This window comes from Gadus chalcogrammus, chromosome 1 (assembly GCF_026213295.1).
Source record: "Gadus chalcogrammus isolate NIFS_2021 chromosome 1, NIFS_Gcha_1.0, whole genome shotgun sequence".
Lineage (NCBI taxonomy): Eukaryota > Metazoa > Chordata > Actinopteri > Gadiformes > Gadidae > Gadus > Gadus chalcogrammus.
In genome coordinates, this window is record NC_079412.1 from 22,286,301 (window position 1) to 22,309,625 (window position 23,325).

Here is a 23,325-nt window from a genome sequence, read left to right on the forward strand (position 1 = left end):
CATTTTTAGCTAACCCTGGCTTGTCCCTATCAACTAAATAAATAAATAAAAATGAATAAATGTGGAAGACAAAACGTTATAGTTTCTACCGACAGGAAGGATGTCATCCTAGCTCCCCTTTCTCAGCCACAAAATATACATAATATACGTGTGAGGAGCTCTGAAACAAGCCCCTTAATGAATTATAAATGTATAATATGCTGTACGCATTCTGAAACACCTCAGCTTGGTGACTCAGGAGCTGAACAGTCCCACTTGGTGTGGCCGTCCTCCCCACGCTTATAGCAAAAGATGCCAGGCCGCGATGAAACAGCAACATGGGACACATTCGCACCCCAAAGCCTTCTGGCATATCGAGTAGATTAACAGTGCCGTACAACTTAAAGAGCATTTTATATATATACAATATAATATAAATATATATTAATTGAAGGACCTTGTTTCAGAGGTCCTTACATACGTCTCAAACGAATCCCTTCACATCCGACCCCACCGGTTGATCCGACTCCCACGTTGACACGGATCACCCTCACAGATAAAGGTTAACCATGACGACCTCCTCCTCCCCCCCCCCCCCCCAGCGATCCCCTCGGCCCCCCGAGGAGTCATCTCTATCGTGAACGAGACGTCCCTGCGTCTGCGCTGGACGGCCCCCCAGGAGGGCGGGGGCCGCGACGACGTGGTCTACAACGTCATCTGCAAGAGCTGCGGGGGCGGGCGGGGGGGCTGCACGCGCTGCGGGGACAACGTGCGCTTCGAGCCGCGGCAGCTGGGTCTGACGGAGGCCGACGTGCGCATCAGCGACCTGCTGGCCCACACGCGCTACACCTTCGAGGTGCAGGCGGTGAACGGCGTGTCGGACCTCAGCCCCTACTCGCCGCAGTACGCCGCCGTCAACATCACCACCAACCAGGCCGGTAAGGGGCCGCGGGCCATTAGTTTGGGGGCCAATGTTTTTGGATTTTTTTTTTTTGTGTGGTGTTATTTTGTGGTATGATAGAGCGTACAGCAGAAAGAGAGAGAGGGGAGGGAAAGGGAGGGAGGGGGTCATAGAAAGAGACACAAACACACACAGACACGCACACGCACACACATATACTAAGAAATATCTGGGGAAAATGTGATTTTATTTTTTGGCACGATTTCCAAATGTATAATGCTTCAAGTTATAGTGCTAAATCGCGGTGATTGGCTATTTGGTGATTGACATCATCAACGTGTTCGTCAAATCGTAAATTGTTGTAAATACTTTGGTTCAATATCTAGCATTTTGTCTCGACAGTATTATCTGTCTCTTTCTAATGCTTTCTAATCCCAATGCTTCGAATGTTTTTTATGTGTGTATATGTGTGTGTATGTCTCTCTCCCTACCTCTCCCTTCCATCCCTCTCTCTTCCTGCTGTGTCTCTTCCCTGTCTCTCTCCCTTCCCTCTCTCTCTCTCTCGCTGCTGTGTCTCTTCCCTCTCCCTCTCTCCCTCTCCCTCCCCCTTTCTCTCCCTCTCCCTCTCTCTCTCTCTCTTCCTGCTGTGTCTCTTCCCTCTCCCTCTCTCCCTCTCCCTCGCTCTCTCTCTCCCTCTCCCTCTCTCCCTCTCTCTCTCTCTCTCTCTCTCTCTCTCTTCCTGCTGTGTCTCTTCCCTCTCCCTCTCCCTCTCCCTCTCTCTCTCTCTCCGTGCTGTGGTCCTCAGTCCCCTCGGCCGTCTCCATCATGCACCAGGTGAGCCGGGCCCCTGAGAGCATCACCCTGTCCTGGTCCCAGCCCGACCAGCCCAACGGACTCATCCTGGACTACGAGCTGCAGTACTATGAGAAGGTACCAGCTGCTCCCTGGGGCCTGTGGTGGTGGTGGTGGTGGTGTTGGGGGGGGTGGGAGGGGGGATGGTGGTGGGGGTGCTGGTGGGGGTGCTAGCGGCGGCGGTGGTGGTGGTGGGGGGGGGGGGGGGTGATGCTAGTGGTGTTTGAGGTACGTTGTTTTGAACTTGAATTAATAAAAAAGTAATTAAGTTGATGAAACATTTTGAATTGGTTCAGGCAAAGGGTTTTCAAATCATGGGGAGCAGAAATGGGAAAGGGCATCTTGCTCACGGTTGTCAACAGGTAGGGCTGTGATCATCGGGATTCAAACCCAGTATGTTTAGGCTGGGCGCTCGAAAAACCCTCTCAAGAATATCCTGCTGCCCCCAACGATCCTGCAAAAATAAAAATTACGGTTTAATATATTGTTTTGTATTCCCCTCGGTATTAAATATGACACCCTGTTGTTTTGCAGAGCCAGGCGGAGTTCAACTCGTCGCTGTTCCGCAGTCAGACCAACACGGCGGACATCCGGGGCCTGAAGCCCGGGACCATCTACGTGTTCCAGGTCCGAGCCCGCACGGTGGCCGGGTTCGGACGCTACAGCGGGAAGATGTACTTCCAGACCATGACCGAAGGTATTCCTCCCGTCCCCCCACGATCCATGCAATATTCAACGGACCACTCACACTGCAGAGTTTATTTATTTTTAAACGTGTGGGTTGCGTTGTGTCAGGGGGTTTCAAAGACACCGCAGTGACAGGGACATCCCTTTTCTTATTCATATTCCTTTTAAAACCTGAAAAAAAATGTTTCTTTTTTAAAAGCGGTTGGCTCGTTTCCCCAGGCATATTATTTGCCTGTTCAACAATGTATGGTTGAAAATGTCCCGTTCTTGTTCTTCTTCCGAAAGGCGGTAGTAGCTCAGGCGGTAGAGCGGGTTGGTCGCTAACCGCAAGGTCGGTAGTTCGATCCCCGCTTTCTCCTAGTGTGTCAATGATCAAGGCATCTCCTCCTGACGAGCTGGCGAGCTTACTTGGTTGACTCCGCGTGAATGTGTGCATGAATGAGGGATTGTTAGGCAATATTGTAAAGTGCTTTGGATAAGAATTGCCATAGAATGCAGTCCATTTACCATTTATAACAGTAACGCTACTTAGTCCAAGCAGGACTGATTTATAAAATCCAACCCCTGGTTCGACCTGTCAACAATGGTCGTACATTTCTTTTCTATCAGCGATGTTCTCATGATTCACTTCAAAAACCTTTGAGTGCTGATGTCACTTCCTGTGCTCGCCCCTCCAGAGGAGTACAATTCCAGCATCCAAGAGAAGCTGCCTCTCATCATCGGCTCCGCCTCCGGGGGCGTGGTCTTCATCATCGCCATCACAGTCTTCATCATCATCTGCCGCAGGTGAGACAGCGTTCAAAAAATTTCAAAGACGTGAGCCTCCATTTTGTTTATGATGAGATGTGATTCATGATGCTACAGCAGTGTGGGCCGCGACCCAAAAGTAGGTCGTAGCACCATGACCACAACCAACCGTCCACACTAGCTGGCCTTTCAGCATTCTGTCCCCAGACCCAGCTAGTATTTAGAACCAGTGTGGAGCCAAGATGGCCGCTCAGGGACCGAGGCTGATTGATCATTGATAAATTGTCGTCGACTTGACTTTGACTGATGTCAAAGAACAATATTCACAGTTACTAATTATTGAATCAGAGTGTTTATAGCATATTGCAAACAATCCCCTCAACATGTGCCTTTCTAATGTATATTATTCACACAAGATCACTCAGTAGAACAAGTTAGGGATTTGAAAAGTAGATGGGCCTTATCTTGCATCCGGCGCAATTGACTTTCTCACTGGCGCATGTGGCGTTGCTAGTTTGCAACTGGCGCAGAGCGTTTTTTTCCCTCCTGCGCCAAGCGTCGGTAAATTAGGGAATGATCTTGCGCCCCGAGGGGCGGTTCGGTGAAAGGAGGAGGCGTGTTCTGGCACAAACGTTCCCTGGTGCTATTTTGAAATGTATTTGAGGACTCAGTATTTCTGAAGTTGTGGAAGAAAACCTTATTCCATGTGTGAATTAGGCCATATTATTAGGCCATAAACTGAGCCATTTGAAGTTCATGTGCATCTGTCTCATCGGACACTGCAGACGCGCTGTCAAAATCTCAACTCGTCAGATTCAAATGCGCTCATGGCTCTTAAAGGGGATGAGAGTAAAATAGCAACATCGCCATAGAACCGCCCACCAAGCTACTAGCGCTTGGTGCTTCTCACTTGCGTTTCAGACCTTTAAAATAGGGCCCAATGAGTTGTTTAAAATGATGATGATGATTGTTTATTGTTTATTGAATGGATCCCTTTTAGCTGATGCCGAGGCGGCAGCTAATCTTCCTGGGGTCCATATAGGAGCATACAATATAAAACATAGAGAATACATACAATGATGATGATGATGATGATGATGATAATGAAGTTGTCCATCTTATTGTTTGTCCAACAGCAGGAGGACCACAGAGAGACCAGAGAACACGGAGTACACCGAGAAGCTGCAGTACACCAGCGGACACTGTGAGTCTCAGGCTGCTCTTTACCATTCTGCGTAATATTTTATTTTTCTTTACATTTCCAACCTTCATGCGACTGTGATGTGTGATGTGTATCGCTCTGTGTAGTCCAGAGCGGATGAGTTGAATCATTATCAATCTTATATTAGGTGTGTTTCAAACGTTGAGTTTATGAGTAAATAGCTGTAAACTTTTTTGATGGTTGTGTTAATATCCAACATCGCTTTGGGGTTTTGAAAAAGGAATCCACCTTTTCACGCTAATCGATCAATCAACGTTCATGGAATATAAAGGAAGCTGAGTTCTTAAAACCCAACCAAAGTGCCTTCTCAACGGCCCACTGTAACTGGTGTGTTGCCTCGCAGTGTCTCCCGGCGTGAAGATCTACATCGACCCCTTCACCTACGAGGACCCCAACGAGGCCATCCGGGAGTTCGCCAAGGAGATCGAGTTCCCCTGCGTGAAGATCGAGCAGGTCATCGGGGCAGGTAGAGGGACTGTGTGTTACAGTGTCAGTGGTTCTTCGCTGTGCGCCCAACCCTTCGTCACAGTGATTACCTTTGTGTTGCGTCATCAATGCTCATGAATGTCCCTAGACGGGCCTTCCCCCCCTTGACCTGTTTAGAGTACATTGTTTATAGAGTATGGTACATGTTGTTTATAGTATAGCTAAGTATAATATATGTGGTAAAGTATAGTATAGTATAGGGCTTCAATAGGAATATTAACGGTAGCAAGGGTGTTTTGGTCATTGTTTCCCATGATGCATTCTGATGATGTATAAGCACTGTAGAGTAAAGTTAGTATAGTATGGTATAGTATAGTTGATATCGCATTAGTCATACGGATGCTTATTTATTTGAACGTTCCTCGTAACACAGTCGTTATGTGTTCATCTACTTGGGTTACAAACTGTTTCCGATCACCTCCTCTCCTCCCCTCCTCCTCTCCTCTCCTCCCCTCCTCCTCTCCTCTCCTCTCCTCTCCTCTCCTCTCCTCTCCTCTCCTCTCCTCTCCTCTCCTCCTCCCCTCCTCCCCTCCTCTCCTCCCCTCCTCCTCCTCTCCTCCTCCCCTCCTCCCCTCCTCTCCTCTCCTCTCCTCCTCTCCTCCTCCTCTTCTCCTCTTCTCCTCTTCTCCCCTCCTCTCCTCTCCTCCTCTCCTCCTCTTGTCCTCTCCTCTCCTCCTCTCCTCCCCTCCTCGTCTCCTCGTCTCCTCTCCTCTCCTCTCCTCCTCCTCTCCTCTCCTCTCCTCCTCTCCTCTCCGCTCCTCCCCTCCTCCTCTCCTCCCCTCCTTCCCTCCTCTCCTCTCCTCTCCTCCTCCTCTCCTCCCCTCCTCCTCTCCTCTCCGCTCCTCTTCTCCTCCTCTCCTCTCCTCTCCTCCTCCTCTCCTCCCCTCCTCCTCTCCTCTCCTCTCCTCTCCTCCTCCTCTCCTCCCCTCCTCCGCTCCTCCCCTCCTCCCCTCCTCCCCTCCTCTCCTCTCCTCCTCCTCGCCTATCCTCCTCTCCTCTTATCCTCTCCTCTCCGCTCCTCCCCTCCTCTCCTCTCCTCCTCTCCTCCTCTCCTCCTCTCCTCTCCTCTCCTCTCCTCTCCTCCTCTCCTCTCCGCTCCTCCCCTCCTCCCCTCCTCTCCTCTCCTCCTCTCCTCCTCTCCTCTCCTCAGGAGAGTTCGGGGAGGTGTGCAGCGGTAACCTTCGTCTTCCGGGTAAGAGGGAGATCCTGGTCGCCATCAAGACGCTGAAGGCGGGCTACACGGAGCGCCAGAGGCGGGACTTCCTGTCTGAGGCGTCCATCATGGGCCAGTTCGACCACCCCAACATCATCCGGCTGGAGGGCGTGGTCACCAAGAGCAACCCCGTCATGATCCTCACCGAGTTCATGGAGAACGGCTCGCTGGACTCCTTCCTGAGGGTGAGGACCCCACGCATGCATAGACGCATGCACGCACACACACACACACGCACGCACGCATGCATGCACGGACACGCACGCATGCACACACACGCATGCTCGCACACGCACACACACGCACGCATGCACACACACACGCACGCATGCATGCACGCAAACACACACACGCACGCATGCACACACACACGCACGCATGCATGCACGCAAACGCACTCACGCACACACACACACACACACACACACACACACACACACACACACACACACACACACACACACACACACACACACACACACACACACACACACACACACACACACACACACACACAGGGTTAGCCAGCAGCAGGGTCTTTGGTCTCCTTTTGGCCCTTTCAGGGCCCTTCCTCTGCTTTTTCTGTTTGAACATAATGTGTTTCGCTTTTTAAAAGGGACTGCCCAAGAAAACTCATACCTTTAATTTATATTTACTGTTTAGCTGTTACCTCATACCAGTTGTTTACGACCATTGTGTACATGATTTGTCAGTCAGTTAAGAACCATACCCCTTAAGGGACTACTTCATGACAATCCTCTCCATGTCTGTTTTGATTGGCTGAACCAAACCACATAACCAATGAGTTCAAGACCAACATACCCTTCTCTATGATTCGATTGGCTGGCCAAAACCGCCTAACCAATGATTTCCCCCCCCCCAAACCTCTCCTTGTCTCCTGCTGATTGGCTGTAGCAAAACGACGGGCAGTTCACGGTGATCCAGCTGGTGGGCATGCTGCGAGGCATCGCGGCGGGGATGAAGTACCTGTGTGACATGAACTACGTCCACCGCGACCTGGCCGCGCGCAACATCCTGGTCAACAGCAACCTGGTCTGCAAGGTGTCGGACTTCGGCCTGTCGCGCTTCCTGGAGGATGACGCGTCCGACCCCACCTATACCAGCGCCCTGGTGAGTCCGCTGCCGCCGCCGCCACCGCCGCACCACTCGCCGGCATCTAGGTGGTTTTTAGGATCACGAGGATGGAGATACAGAGAATATTGGGATTAATGTTCACCGAAAATTGTGGGATTTAGGGTTAGGATTAAGGCCCAATCCCATTTCTACCCCTTACACCTTCCCCTTACCCCTCCCCCTTGTTTTGAAGGGGTAAGGGGTAGAAATGGGATTGGGCCTTAGGCCAAATCCCATTTCTACCCCTTACCCTATTATAGCCATGGCATTTCTACCCCTTACCCCTTACCCTTACCCCTCCCCCTTCAAAACAAGGGGGAGGGGTAAGGGTAAGGGTAAGGGGTAAGGGGTACAAATGGGATTGGGCCTAAATTTCACGATGAAACTTTTCTTTTCTTGAGATAAACGGTTGATTTCTAGCAGACCTCATGCTGGAAACGTCTGTTTTATGATATAAATTATAACACAGACGAGTTTTAGAATAGTAAAACAAAGTAAAAAAAAGACATAAAAAGCATTTTGATCAATAGCAATGTTCAAATAATGTATGTTATTTAGGATGATAATGTATTGTAGTCAAACTGTAAACCTTGTAAATAGCCCGTAGAGATTGAAAGTAAATTGCAACTAAAGGCATTGTATTCTTTTATTCATGTGAAATATAAGAATCAAACTGTGCTTTTGTAAATACCACATCAACATTTAAAGTAGCCTGACATTTGCTAATTTTTTACGCCTTTTTTTCTGTTAGTGTGAATAAGTGCATTATTTTAAGAAAATCGAACTAATGTTATAACGTCAGTGTTTTCCCATTACTTTTTTTTAATTTAAGTTTATTTGTAGATCACCCAGTGTCATTAATGTATATAAACTACAAACTGCAGTATCTTGGTCGGAAACTTAAAAAGCACTTTCTCCAAGACAGTGCTGTTCGCCGAATAAGTCCTCAGATTTTACACTTCCAGCTAGGCCCAGAAATGACCAGGTATATCCTATTTCCCCCTGCATATCATGTAAACACAAGATTAGACCAGATACGCTGAACCCAGGAAGTCTAGTTGAGGTGTTTGCCAGATTTAACCGTCTGGAAGTTCACCCATCAATACTATCCTCTGAACACCATTATTTATTAATTCATTTTATGAATATTGATCGCTTTATTCATATTTACAGATCTTTTCCCTACATATTATTATTTTATTATTATTATTTATGTTTTTTAATTATACATACATATATAATTATTATTATTTTAATTCACATTTACATTTTGTTACTCATGTTTGTATTTATTGATTGGTTGATTCATCTCTGTGCTGATCGGTTGATTCATCTCTGTGCTGATTGGTTGATTCCTCTCTCTGCTGATTGGTTGACGTCCCCAGGGGGGGAAGATCCCGATCCGATGGACGGCCCCGGAGGCGATCCAGTACCGGAAGTTCACGTCGTCCAGCGACGCGTGGAGCTACGGCATCGTCATGTGGGAGGTGATGTCGTACGGCGAGAGGCCATACTGGGACATGAGCAACCAGGACGTGAGTCACCAGCCCTCTGATTGGCTCCCCGTTAGAACGGCCCCGTCGGTACGCTTAGAGAGTCAGCGAGGAGGGAGACTGCACAGAGAGAGCAGGTTGTAAAAAAGACCAGATTCCGAGCTGGTTTAATAGGTGACTCATTTTAGCTTCCGGTCTTAACCAGCCACGATGACATTTGGTTGTGGCGGAGTATTAATTCAACATTTTGTAGACCCATAATTACATAGAGGGCATATATACATATATTTATGAGTATATTATGTAATTATAACCCTATCCAGACATTATGGTAATGTTTTGCATATTTCTTTGAAAACAAAGGGTGAAGGTTATAAGCTGTGAGCAAATTAAATAGCTGTGTGATACTGTAATAACTAACCAATCACAGACCGTACACCAAACCCCTTGTAAACTAACCAATCACAGACCGTACACCAAACCCTTTGTAAACTAACCAATCACAGACTGTGCACCAAACCCCTTGTAAACTAACCAATCACAGACCGTACGCCAAACCCCTTGTAAACTAACCAATCACAGACTGTGCACCAAACCCCTTGTAAACTAACCAATCACAGACCGTACACCAAACCCCTTGTAAACTAACCAATCACAGACTGTGCACCAAACCCTTTGTAAACTAACCAATCACAGACTGTGCACCAAACCCCTTGTAAACTAACCAATCACAGACTGTACACCAAGCCCCTTGTAAACTAACCAATCACAGACCGTACACCAAACCCCTTATAAACTAACCAATCACAGACCGTACACCAAACCCCTTGTAAACTAACCAATCACAGACCGTACACCAAACCCCTTATAAACTAACCAATCACAGACCGTACACCAAGCCCCTTATAAACTAACCAATCACAGACCGTACACCAAACCCCTTGTAAACTAACCAATCACAGACCGTACACCAAGCCCCTTGTAAACTAACCAATCACAGACTGTGCACCAAACCCTTTGTAAACTAACCAATCACAGACTGTGCACCAAACCCCTTGTAAACTAACCAATCACAGACTGTTCACCAAACCCTTTGTAAACTAACCAATCACAGACTGTGCACCAAACCCTTTGTAAACTAACCAATCACAGACTGTGCACCAAGACCGTTTGTAAACTAACCAATCACAGACTGTGCACCAATACCGTTTGTAAACTAACCAATCACAGACTGTGCACCAAACCCCTTGTAAACTAACCAATCACAGACTGTGCACCAAACCCTTTGTAAACTAACCAATCACAGACTGTGCACCAAGACCGTTTGGAAACTAACCAATCACAGACTGTGCACCAAGACCGTTTGTAAACTAACCAATCACAGACTGTGCACCAAGACCGTTTGGAAACTAACCAATCACAGACTGTGCACCAAACCCTTTGTAAACTAACCAATCACAGACTGTGCACCAAACCCTTTGTAAACTAACCAATCACAGACTGTGCACCAAGACCGTTTGTAAACTAACCAATCACAGACTGTGCCCCAAACCCTTTGTAAACTAACCAATCACAGACTGTGCACCAAACCCCTTGTAAACTAACCAATCACAGACTGTGCACCAAACCCCTTGTAAACTAACCAATCACAGACCGTACACCAAACCCCTTATAAACTAACCAATCACAGACTGTGCACCAAACCCCTTGTAAACTAACCAATCACAGACCGTACACCAAACCCCTTGTAAACTAACCAATCACAGACTGTGCACCAAACCCTTTGTAAACTAACCAATCACAGACTGTGCACCAAACCCCTTGTAAACTAACCAATCACAGACTGTACACCAAGCCCCTTGTAAACTAACCAATCACAGACCGTACACCAAACCCCTTATAAACTAACCAATCACAGACCGTACACCAAACCCCTTGTAAACTAACCAATCACAGACCGTACACCAAACCCCTTATAAACTAACCAATCACAGACCGTACACCAAGCCCCTTATAAACTAACCAATCACAGACCGTACACCAAACCCCTTGTAAACTAACCAATCACAGACCGTACACCAAGCCCCTTGTAAACTAACCAATCACAGACCGTGCACCAAACCCTTTGTAAACTAACCAATCACAGACTGTGCACCAAACCCCTTGTAAACTAACCAATCACAGACTGTTCACCAAACCCTTTGTAAACTAACCAATCACAGACTGTGCACCAAACCCTTTGTAAACTAACCAATCACAGACTGTGCACCAAGACCGTTTGTAAACTAACCAATCACAGACTGTGCACCAATACCGTTTGTAAACTAACCAATCACAGACTGTGCACCAAACCCCTTGTAAACTAACCAATCACAGACTGTGCACCAAACCCTTTGTAAACTAACCAATCACAGACTGTGCACCAAGACCGTTTGGAAACTAACCAATCACAGACTGTGCACCAAGACCGTTTGTAAACTAACCAATCACAGACTGTGCACCAAGACCGTTTGGAAACTAACCAATCACAGACTGTGCACCAAACCCTTTGTAAACTAACCAATCACAGACTGTGCACCAAACCCTTTGTAAACTAACCAATCACAGACTGTGCACCAAGACCGTTTGTAAACTAACCAATCACAGACTGTGCCCCAAACCCTTTGTAAACTAACCAATCACAGACTGTGCACCAAACCCTTTGTAAACTAACCAGTCACAGACTGTAAACTAACGAATCACAGACTTTACACCAAAACCCTTTTTAAACGAACCAATCACAGAATGTGAACCACACCCCTTTGTAATCTAACCAGTCACAGACTGTGCCCCCCACCCCTTAGTAGACCACCCATCACACACTGTACACCCCACCCCTTAGTAGACCACCCATCACAGACTGTGCCCCCCACCCCTTAGTAGACCACCCATCACAGACTGTACACCCCACCCCTTAGTAGACCACCCATCACAGACTGTGCCCCCCACCCCTAAGTAGACCACCCATCACAGACTGTGCCCCCCACCCCTTAGTAGACCACCCATCACAGACTGTGCCCCCCACCCCTTAGTAGACCACCCATCACAGACTGTTCACCCCACGCCTTAGTAGACCACCCATCACAGACTGTGCCCCCCACCCCTTAGTAGACCACCCATCACAGACTGTGCCCCCCACGCCTGTGCAGGTGATCAACGCCATCGAGCAGGACTACCGGCTGCCCCCCCCCATGGACTGCCCCAGCGCGCTGCACCAGCTGATGCTGGACTGCTGGCAGAAGGACCGCAACAACCGGCCCAAGTTCAGCCAGACCGTCAGCACCCTGGACAAGATGATCCGCAACCCCGCCAGCCTCAAGGCCATGACCCCCCTCTCGTCAAGGTACCGAGGGGCCGGGGGGCCGGGGGGCCGGGAGGCCGAGGGGCGGAGGGGGGGATGGATGGGTGGATGAGTGGATGGATGGATGGATGAGTGGATGGATGGATGGATGAGTGGATGGATGAGTGGATGGATGAGTGGATGGATGGATGGATGGATGAGTGGATGGATGGATGGATGAGTGGATGGATGGATGGATGGATGGATGGATGGATGAGTGGATGGATGGATGGATGGATGAGTGGATGGATGGATGGATGGATGGATGGATGGATGGATGGATGGATGGATGGATGGATGGATGGATGGATGGATGGAAAGATGGAGGGGTGGATAATAATAATTGATTCAATTTATGCAGCGCTTTTCCAGCCACGCAAAGACGCTTTACAGTGAAGGGGGGGACCTCACTCACCACCACCAGTGTGTAGCACCTTCATGGGTGATGCACGGCAGCCAATCTGCAACAGAACGCTCGCCACACACCAGCGGGAATTAATGAATCAGCCAATCATACAGGAGGATGATGAGGGGGCCGGATTGAATGAGCCTGGTCGGGCAGTTTTAGCCAAGGCCCCGGGGAATCCCCTACTCTTTGCGATAAGTGCCCTGGGATCTTTTATGACCTCAGTGAGTCAGGACCTCAGTTTTACGTCCCCTCCGAAGGACGGATGACTTTAGTCATCCCCGAATTTGGTTTTGACAGCATTGAAACTAAATATCGATATAAAAGATGAGTTATAATACAAATATGAAAAAGTAGCAGTATAATAAAAAGGAAGATTATTACAGTATTTGAATTTACAGTATTATATGTATAATACTGATATAATACATGTATTTAAGTACCTCGCAGTGCTAGTATACTGAGATCTACCCGCTGAGAGAAAGTATAGAGGAGCTTTTGAATTCAGCTGGTCCAACTCTGAGTGTGAATGATTGTTCTAAGTCTTTTTTTTAAGTGTGAGCTCATTTTGATTTAATTAATCGAGATTAGAATTGGATGAATGCGATCATAAGATCATAAGATACAAAACAATCTTTATGCCATTTCGATCCAGAGTTAAATTATTCATGTTCTTTGTTATGATTTTATTCAACAATATCCCACTCTACAAATATTCTGTTAACTAAAGTAAAACTGCTTTTATTCAAGGTAACTATATATATCCGATAGTAAATGTCCTTCAGTTGACCCACTAGCTTCAATCATTCCTTTTTCCCCCAAATCCCGACTCTACACCAAGCCACACTCTATGGCGTCTCCTGCTCTCTCCACTCGTCCACGGTCCAACCCGGGGTCATTCCTGCTTAACGATTCAATATCCTGTTCCTGTCTCCTGTCTCCCGGGTGCCCAGTGTTCACCTGGCGCTGCTGGACCGCAGCCCCCCCGACTTCTCCTCCTTCACCACGGTGGACGAGTGGCTCGATGCCATCAAGATGAGCCAGTACAAGGAGTACTTCACCAACGAGGGCTTCAACAGCTTCAGCGTGGTGTCCCAGATGACCATGGAGTGAGTCCGCCCTCCCTTTGTGTTTTGGTTGGAGACCGAAACGTCAGATATTATTCTCTCGTTTTGCTTCCTTTCATGAAAACAATTAGACTTTGAGCCATTGCTGTAGTAAGCTGTTATTGGAAGCTTAAGAGACTAGCTATTTATGTATATCCAATAATACCGTTTTACATTTACAGTACATTTAGGGTATTTAGCAGACGCTTTTATCAAAAGTGACTTGAAATGAGTACATTTGAAAGAGAAAGAGAAACAACATATCGCTGTTGGTATGCATAGTTCATGTAGTATGATGACATACAACTATTGCTATCTATTACTATTTCATGTTAATACTTTTATGTTTTCGTTTTTTTGTAACTTTATATTAATTGGACCCTTGGCTTATATCCTGTTGATTGTTGTCCAGAAAGACCCTTTGTTAATACTGAGCCTTTTAACCGTAGAACCCTTAGACTTGGACATACTGCGGTCCTACCGTCATCACAGCCCCCCCCCCCCCCCCCCCTGAAGGCCTAAAGTCTAAAGACCCTCCTTCCCAACAGTGACATCCTCAGAGTGGGGGTGACGCTAGCCGGCCACCAGAAGAAGATCTTCAACAGCGTCCAGTCCATGAGGGCCCAGATGAACCAGATCACCTCTGTGGAGGTCTGACCTCCTCCGCCCTGGAGGTCTGACCCCCTCCTCCCTGGAGGTCTGACCTCCTCCTCCCTGGAGGTCTGAACTCCTCCTCCCTGGAGGTCTGACCCCCTCCTCTGGAGGTCTGACCTCCTCCTCCCTGGAGGTCTGACCGCCTCCCTGGAGGTCTGACCCCCTCCCTGGAGGTCTGACCGCCGCGGCCCCCCAAGCACAGCCGGACCCCCTGTCCTCGGAGGAACCACGCCGGTCGCTCTGATGCCAGACCTCCGAAAACACATACATATATATACAAACACATTTACACACATACACATATACACGCACACATAAACACGCATACACGAATAAGCGCGCCCATACATAAACACACATACACATATACACATGCATATGGGCAAGGCACGCACACACACACACACACACACACACACACACACACACACACACACACACACACACACACACACACACACACACACACACACACACACACACACACACACACACACACACACACTCTCTTCCCAGAAAAACCTAGAAACCACCAAAGTTTGGATTCTTCTTTAACTCTTTTCCCAACTCTTCCAACTCTTTGTTTTCAGCTTCCCACGACCTATCTTCCAGTATTTAGTTTTTATACATGACGGTCTGGGCCTCAACCAAAGCTCATCGCTCACTACCCATTGTTGTTTGTTTTTTATTAATTTATTAACAAAAGTTAGTTCACGTTTTCCTTGTTCAACACTAAAAGGGAATAAAAGCCAATCATGGCGTTGGTGTTACGTGTGTTGGTGGTGGAAAACAGTTCGACAGTTATCTGGAATCATTTAGTCTACTGATCTGTGAAATGTGGTATTATCTGCTCAGAGTTACAGCCCTACTGTACCGTTTGAGCCCCCGGATCCAATTTTGTAATTATGTTGATATGTAGAAGCGATTCCCTCTTCTGATAGACGGGGTCTTAGCAGAGTGTGTTCTATCGCTTAGTTTTTACCTTGACAAATGTGAAGAATGAAATCATAACAGTGGGCATTTTTTTCTGTAAATGTCAGGGTGTAAAATGTGTGCCAAAGTCCTATTTGAGGGAAAAGCTGAATAATATTTTTCCAATCCACTGCCAAGTCTCTGTTTCACCCAGTGTAACCAGGAAGAGCCACCTTAAATATGCAGCATCGTGTCCTCCTTTATTGCCCATTATAGCTATTCATGGCTGATTTGAGAGGTTCAAAACGGCCCGTTCATGCCTCTCACTGTCCTGCTTCCCCTTAACGTTGCTCCGAGACGTGATTGCCTTTATCGAGGAAGGACAGAGAGCCACTGATGTCTTAGCTGGTGAAAGAAGAAACGGAAGGATTTGGTGTAAGATGCATGAAATCGTCGGGTGAGTAGGAACCCAACTGTGAACCCATTCTGACGAGGTCTTTGTGTTCTCAAATTCACACTTTCTATATTTTTAACTGACTGACCACACCGTCACTCGTAAGAGAAAACGTTTTCTACTTTTAGTTTACCTTTAGATACACTCCCACCACCTTATCAAGAAAAACTAACGCTGTAAGGGTGGATGTTATTCGACAAATATTATGTTGTTCTGGTCTGGTGTTCCCAATGTACTGAAGTTATAAAAATGACACTGGGTTATGCTTTCAACCACAGCAATCAGACGTGTTGATGATAAAATAAAAAAAACATGTGAAATTACTAAGAAGATTTGACAAAAAAAAGGATTGCACCACTCAACATATCCAACGCCTGCAATCATTTGTTGTTAGTACCACCAACTAACCAATAGTCTAACAAGGTAGGAGTCAGACACCTTTTTATTCTGATTTGTTGAATCAGAAATAATTGGTTATTCGTGTATATTTTGTTAAATAGGATTATACAAAGCCCTGGTTTTTACAGTGTGGCTTTTACTTTTGGAACACTTCTTCCAGTCCATTTTTATCGAGTCGTCTCTTTCTCATGGAACATGTCTTGTGTGTGAAGCCAGCGGACATTTTTTAATTGCACAAATGAACAAAACCCGTAATGTCCCCAAATTAGCCCCACAACCGATTCAGAAGGTCCTTGCTGAAACACTGCACTTTAATAAGAAATCCAATTTGTTTTTGATTTGTTTTGTTTTCTGTGTGACTTTTAATACTATCTGTGGTTTGTTGTACTACTGTATGTATATTTGACAATACAAAGGGACTGTAGGATGTGTGTGTAGTACACTGTATATAGATGAAGGGATTAGCTGTACAAAATGTCAGACTTTGGCATGGGGCTTTCATGTTGTACTAATAGCACAATTCATGTGTGAGCCTAGCCAGAGTCAACCCCCATCCATGATACTGTACACCAAATGGTGCGTTTTAAACCCAGAAAGGGTACTAACATCTTCTTCCGTTTTTTATTATCATTAAATACGTTATCATATCATAATGTCAATGTAATGCGATTTTGCAATTACAATGTAGTCATGATTTAGCCATTGAGGCCCACCTTTCATGTCTACAAGCCCTTATTTGAATATGACCAATGACGTCTAAATGCCCCAATCAAAACCTTAAAGATAATTTCATATCCAATCTATTTTTCCTCCCCCAATTGGATTGTACTGAATGTAAAAGACACCGAGAGATAAAATAGTAGTCGCTGGTAACAGTGGATATCATTTATGAATTCTTGAATTGTATGATCCATGATCAGGGGTCCAGATGTGTAGTAATATGTGAAAGTGCAAGAAACTTCCCCAGTTTCACAAATAGTATTTTATCTCTCAATTCTTTCTTAAAATGAACTGCTACATCATCATTATGATCACCCACTAATGTATTCCGACCAGAAAGTGGGGCTTCTCGAATACTATTTTTAATCCCATTCTCCCAACATCAAGTAAGTTTATGTCAATTTGTCCCTAAAAAAAATGTCATACGAAGAAGTAAACATGCCAGTCATATTTACGTACGCGTCAGTCTCCCCAAACGCCTCTATTCTCTTGGGGTGAAATGTCCTTATGGCTGGATGACACATGGAATATTTACACCCAGATCACTCTCTCACGCTACGTGACACTATAACGTAGCACCCCTCCGGCCCCCACTCCCAGGAGCAGTACACTGTGTTCGTTCCATTGTACATACAGAACCCCACAGTATGGTCTTTTATAACTTATTGATGTGTAAACAAAGGTCAATCGATGTATGCTATCACTCTCGTACACACAGACACACACACACACACACACATACATTCACACACAGACACACACAGACACATACGCACATACTCACATACACACGCACACACACACACAGATACACATTCATACAGATACGCATACGCACAAACAGACACACATACACACACACGCATACACACACACACACACACACACACACACACACACACACACACACACACACACACACACACACACACACACACACACACACACACACACACACACACACACACACACAAATTCATACCCACACTCACACACACAGACACACACCCCTGTCTGATGTCAGTCTAACTGCACTCCTTTCCCAACACCCTTAGTCTTGTACCCTGGTGGGGCTATGGTGGATTACGTCCTGCTATATCTTCCCCTCGATAATACAGACATTTGGACCATTCCAAACCTAGAACACGTGGATTATAAACGGGACGGGTCGATTTGGTAGGCGCTAAAGTGTCACGCACACATCAAAAACTAAAAATAAGTAAAAAAATGAAACACTCATCTTCTTTTTTCTCAATCCTTACCACTGTGATCTTATACGATATTGTATGTTTGAGGATTTTTTTTAATGTGTATAGAACGCCATGTATATTTGACTGTATCCCTTTGAATTATAATTATTTGTAATACTTGTATTTGTCTATTTTTAAAAAGAAAACAAGAAATGACAAGAGAAAACACACAAAAAAAACATTTTGTAGCAATTGTCTTCAATAAAAAAGTAATGATGGCATTTAATAGCTGTGGCTTTTTCTTGAATAGTATGTATCACATTCGTACAAGCAATGTTTGACACAATTTATGGATGTTATTATTTATATAAAATTTTGCAAAAACTGTTTGTGAACGAGTTTAATTATCCAAGCCGGGTGTTTCCTGCAGTTCAAACGTTGAACAGCAGAGGGCAGTATAACCTACCGTCCGCCACGCACTGCAGAGACAGCGACGGAGAATACAATATAAATAGAATGGAAAATAATATTCAATGAAACTTATGAAGTGTTAGAGCCGCCAGTCTTAAACGTACACACGTAGCCTACGTACGCATAAAACAGATAAAAACATTAAATTGAATTCGACACGTGGCTCCAAATACCATGCAATTGCATAAGAGCTTTATCTAAATAACACAATTCTGGGTGTTTACTGTAATATCTTACATGATGATCCTCCCGGTGACAGGATAGACCTAAATAAAAAATAAATCAATTTTAATTTAGGTCTATCCTTTTCAGTGATTATTTTGACCGCTCCCAGTTTTCAGTGATTTTTTGGGACTGTTCACATGGAGCGCAGCGGTGTCGTGATCAGCTTGTTGCAGAACGCCAACACGTGGATTAAAAGGTGCGTAGCTGTGCGCGCGCCGCGGAGCATCAGCGACTTCTCCTCGCGGCGATGAAGACGCTCACAGGGCATTTCCCGCGCGCAACAGTGCGCTATTAGCCTATACTGTCTCATCACACACACACACACACACACACACACACACACACACACACACACACACACACACACACACACACACACACACACACACACACACACACACACACTCAAACACGCAACCACATACACGCACACACATACACGCACACACGCAGGCACACACACACACACACACACACACACACACACACACACACACACACACACACACACACACACACACCCGCCTTACGGTCGGTACGGTACGGTCCATGTGTCGTCATGGTAACAGCCCTCGGATGGAACACCCCCTCTGACCCCGATTCCTCGTGCGCCGTCCGGTGAGGAGTCGTGCATCACACGCGACAAACCGAAGACGGAGATAGAAAGGAGGAAGAGGCGCAACGAAGGAGGATTTTTTTCTATTTCAGAGCACTGGGAAGGACTGAGGAATCCATATTCTTAAAATGCTGCTGGCCGTGTATCATCACATCATACGTGAGTCCCGAGAGGCGAATAACCAAATAATTGTACCAAACCTTTTGAATATTGAAGGCTGTTATTATTGTGGTCATTGTTATTGTTATTGGCGAGTGATTCCTACTCCTCCGTCAGCTAGAAGAGGAGAGTACGTGCTGAATCATTTTTTCTCTACTTTGGTCAGGCTGGAGGTCTGCGCTTCGCCTGATCTGCTCCCCCAGATCTTGGGGCTGATGAGAGCGTCTGCAGAAGACCCTCCCTGCAAAGTCGGTACACACGCGCGCACGTGAGCACGTACACAACCGTCCGCCAATTGATATTCACAATCACATGCACGCAAGCACACACACGCATGAAAGCAAAAACACACGCACACACGCGCACACAACACACACGCACGCACACACACACACACACACACACACACACACACACACACACACACACACACACACACACACACACACACACACACACACACACACACACACACACACACACACAAACACGTACACACACTCCCCAGCCGCCCCCCACATGACAGTCGTTAGTGGTGGTTTGTGTTTACATGTTAATCCTCTCTCTCTAACTCTGGTCCTCTCTCTCTCTCTCTCTCTCTCTCTCTCTCTCATTCCTCATATCCAGTCAGAGCTTGCGGGGCTGATCCATCCAGACCGATCGGTGCTGCTGTGATCTGCAGGAACGCCACATCATCTTCGTCATCCTCGTCCTCCAGTCACGCGCATCTCTCCCTCGCCGCTGTCTGACGGCCGCCGTTTCGCGGCTGTGGTGTAAACAGGAAGTGATGTTGGCACTGGGAGACTGAGAGCGAGCGAGAGGCTAAAGAGAGAGAGCGAGCGAGAGAGAGTCTTCAGAGGCAAGCTTCGCGTTTCCTTCCCTCCCTCCTCTTCCTCTGAACTCGACGCCCTCCCTGGAAGCCATCCATGTTCAGATGACCCCCTCGCCAGCTCCCCAGGCGTAGACACCCCCCCTCCTCCTCCTCCCCCCCCCCCCCCCCCCCCCCCTTTCCCTCCCTCCCCCTCTGGCCTCTCCCCCCTCCCCCCCAACAATGTACCCATGCATCACCCGGCTGCAGACCATCCTCGCCCTGCTGTACTCCACCATGCTGTCCCGGGGCCACACGTGCCCCTCTAGGTGCCTCTGCCCGGACCACCACACCGTGGACTGCTCCGGCCGCGCGCTCACCCACCTCCCGGGCCCCTTCCCCCTCAACGTGCGCCGCCTGCTGCTGGCCAACAACTGGATCTCCTGGATCCCGTCGGACTTCCTGCTGCTCTACAGCGACCTGGTGTACCTGGACCTGAGGAACAACTCGCTGTCCCAGCTGGAGCCCGGCACGCTCAGCACCCCCTTCTCCAGGCTGGTCTTCCTGGACCTGGGCAGCAACAACCTGACGGAGATCCCCTCGGGGTCGTTCGGGGAGTCCCGGAGCCTGATCAAGCTGCGCCTGGGGGACAACCCCTACCTGAGCGCGGTGGGGCCGCACGCCTTCCAGGGCCTCAGCTCCCTGCGGGAGCTGGGCCTGGAGCGGAACGGGCTGTCGGACCTGGACGTGGGCGCCCTGGAGCCCCTGGCCTCCCTGCGGACGCTGCGGCTGGAGGGGAACCCCTGGGAGTGCAGCTGCCGCTTCGCCAAGCTGTTTGCGTGGCTCACGGAGCACCGCGACAAGCTGCCCACGGGTGAGGATAATAAGCGGCTTACGCCCTTGTGCCATGCATGCGCCTCTAAAGCCCCGGCGGGGCGGGACAGGGAATCGGCCACACGCCGCTGGTAATCCGGGCCGGGGCGACCGTCTGCGATTTCGGGTGATTCCGCTGTTGTCGGCGGCCGCCCCTTGGACGCCACACACACACACACACACACCGACACGTACACACACACACACACACACACACACACACACACACACACACACACACCGACACGCACGCACACACACACGCACGCACGCACACACACACACACACACACACACACACACACACACACACACACACACACACACACACACACACACACACACACACACACACACACACACACACACGCACGGCCCATCAGGACAACACTGAGCCAAGAGGAAACGTTTTTTTTAGATTACATTTTAAGAGCCGCATGTCCAACGCCGCGGACACATTCTGTTATTGTTTGTTGTTATCCGACCACAGCTCCTGTTTAATCCCGGTGCCAACATCATTGTTAGACATGGCTCGGTTTCGCTTTCTAACGCAACGGTGGGTTGAGGTCTCCCCGTTGGTTTTAAAACCCACACCTGCATGTCTCCACACGCCACGTCGCCAGGGACCCTAGCCGGTAGCGGTTGCCTTGACAGTCCCCTCTTCAAGATAATGGGAACTGGGAAGCTACCTCATTTCCCCGGTGTGGTTTCATGTTTGGCTGCGAATCCTCTCTGGGGGCTTTTTCCCGTTTAGTCCCATCGTTCAATTAGCGTTCCCATGGGGGCTGAAAGAATTGTGAATAGTCAATTACATCCTCATTGGCCAGATAAGCGCATGCTAATCGAAATGTACACTGAATGCACCGGCCGATAAGAGAGACAAAGACACTCTCCCTTCCAGTGCTACGTGTTGCCTGAAGAGATAGACGCCACACACACACACACACACACACACACCACCTCTGCCTGTGCTTCTACTGTTGTGACACATCCTCATCTTAACCTTTCTCTTTGTGTCTACCTCCTATTTGAGTGGCTGTGCGGGATGTTTTGGCAACACGATATATAAGCTTATAATTACGATGAGTGCATATTAGGTTATTATGGTCACACATACTTGTGCATGTGTGCATGCTTTTGTGTGAGTCTCTGTCTTTGTATTGTGTTTATGATGTCGTGATGTCTCTTTGTGTGTGTGTGTGTGTGTGTGTGTGTGTGTGTGTGTTTGTGTCTGTCTCTTCTCTCCATGGGGCTGGTTGCCGAGGCAAGGAGGACAGTCATGTGACCGCCGTGTCACCCAGCGATGAGGTCATCGAGGCTATTTCCATACGGAAAACCCTTTCTGCTCTTAAATGTACCGGCTTACGCCTGCATGCTTACATGCACACACACACACACACACACACACACACATACACACACATATCAAACACACACACACGCACACACATGCGTACTAGCAAAAAACACTAGCACAGAGACACTGTTGACAATGATATCTGAATGCTAGTGGCTACAGCCTAGGCAGGATAAAATGGCTTCTTCATGATGGTCTGTTATTTCTAAATGGTCAAATTATTTGTAGGGGTTAATTGTGTGTGTGTGTGTGTGTGTGTGTGTGTGTGTGTGTGTGTGTGTGTGTGTGTGTGTGTGTGTGTGTGTGTGTGTGTGTGTGTGTGTGTGTGTGTGTGTGTGTGTGTGTGTGTGTGTGTGTGTTGAGACATGTTCTCCATCTATCCAACTATCTTTCTACATATCCATCTAGATATCTATCCATCTCTCTGACCGTAATATCACTCCCTGTTACAATTTCCTCCACGCCCAAAACTAATCGTAGCTCTCCCGGATTATTAATCATGCTATTCAAATAACCGGCGCCCCCCTGAGTCATTTATCACAACTCCACCCTCCGCACCCCGCGGGTTATCAGGAAAATCACCCGTATTACAGTACCACGCCCGACCCCTCCGCTAATCATTCCTGCTACGCCCATCAGGACTCTGTTACCAAGACCCTCTGGCCAACATGAACGCCTGTAATAACTCCTTTGTTCCGCCATCGATATGACCAACAAAACACACGGGACACCTGCAATTAAACCACATAACACGCTCACCGGTGTTTTCTTCCCCTTCAAGTTGTTAAAGTCGTCTATCTACCTATCCATGCCTCTCTCCCTCTTTCTCTCTCTCCATCTCTCTCGCCATCTCTATCTCTCCATCTCTCTCTCCAATTCTCT

The 23,325-nt window shown here is 47.5% G+C and overlaps 2 protein-coding genes across 3 annotated transcripts in view; both read left to right on the plus strand.

Annotated features, from left to right (window-relative positions):
- The window catches only part of LOC130387190 (ephrin type-B receptor 2-like), a 29,800-nt gene extending 15,538 nt beyond the window's left edge, over positions 1–14,262 (plus strand). The window contains exons 5-16 of one of the 2 annotated variants that reach the window (XM_056596207.1): positions 582–917; positions 1,686–1,810; positions 2,267–2,429; positions 3,097–3,205; positions 4,303–4,370; positions 4,732–4,854; positions 6,025–6,272; positions 7,003–7,218; positions 8,607–8,756; positions 11,903–12,096; positions 13,453–13,608; positions 14,154–14,262. In XM_056596207.1, coding sequence (XP_056452182.1) covers positions 582–917; positions 1,686–1,810; positions 2,267–2,429; positions 3,097–3,205; positions 4,303–4,370; positions 4,732–4,854; positions 6,025–6,272; positions 7,003–7,218; positions 8,607–8,756; positions 11,903–12,096; positions 13,453–13,608; positions 14,154–14,262 — 1,997 coding nt within the window. The remainder of the gene's footprint in view (positions 1–581; positions 918–1,685; positions 1,811–2,266; positions 2,430–3,096; positions 3,206–4,302; positions 4,371–4,731; positions 4,855–6,024; positions 6,273–7,002; positions 7,219–8,606; positions 8,757–11,902; positions 12,097–13,452; positions 13,609–14,153) is intronic. The other variant, XM_056596201.1, reaches the window with a different exon arrangement.
- Positions 14,263–20,456: 6,194 nt separating this feature from the next.
- On the plus strand, positions 20,457–21,182 carry LOC130384498 (leucine-rich repeat-containing protein 38-like). Its single transcript, XM_056592755.1, has one exon. It carries the CDS (start codon positions 20,457–20,459, stop codon positions 21,180–21,182), a length of 726 nt encoding a protein of 241 aa, XP_056448730.1.
- The last annotated feature ends 2,143 nt before the right edge of the window (positions 21,183–23,325 follow it).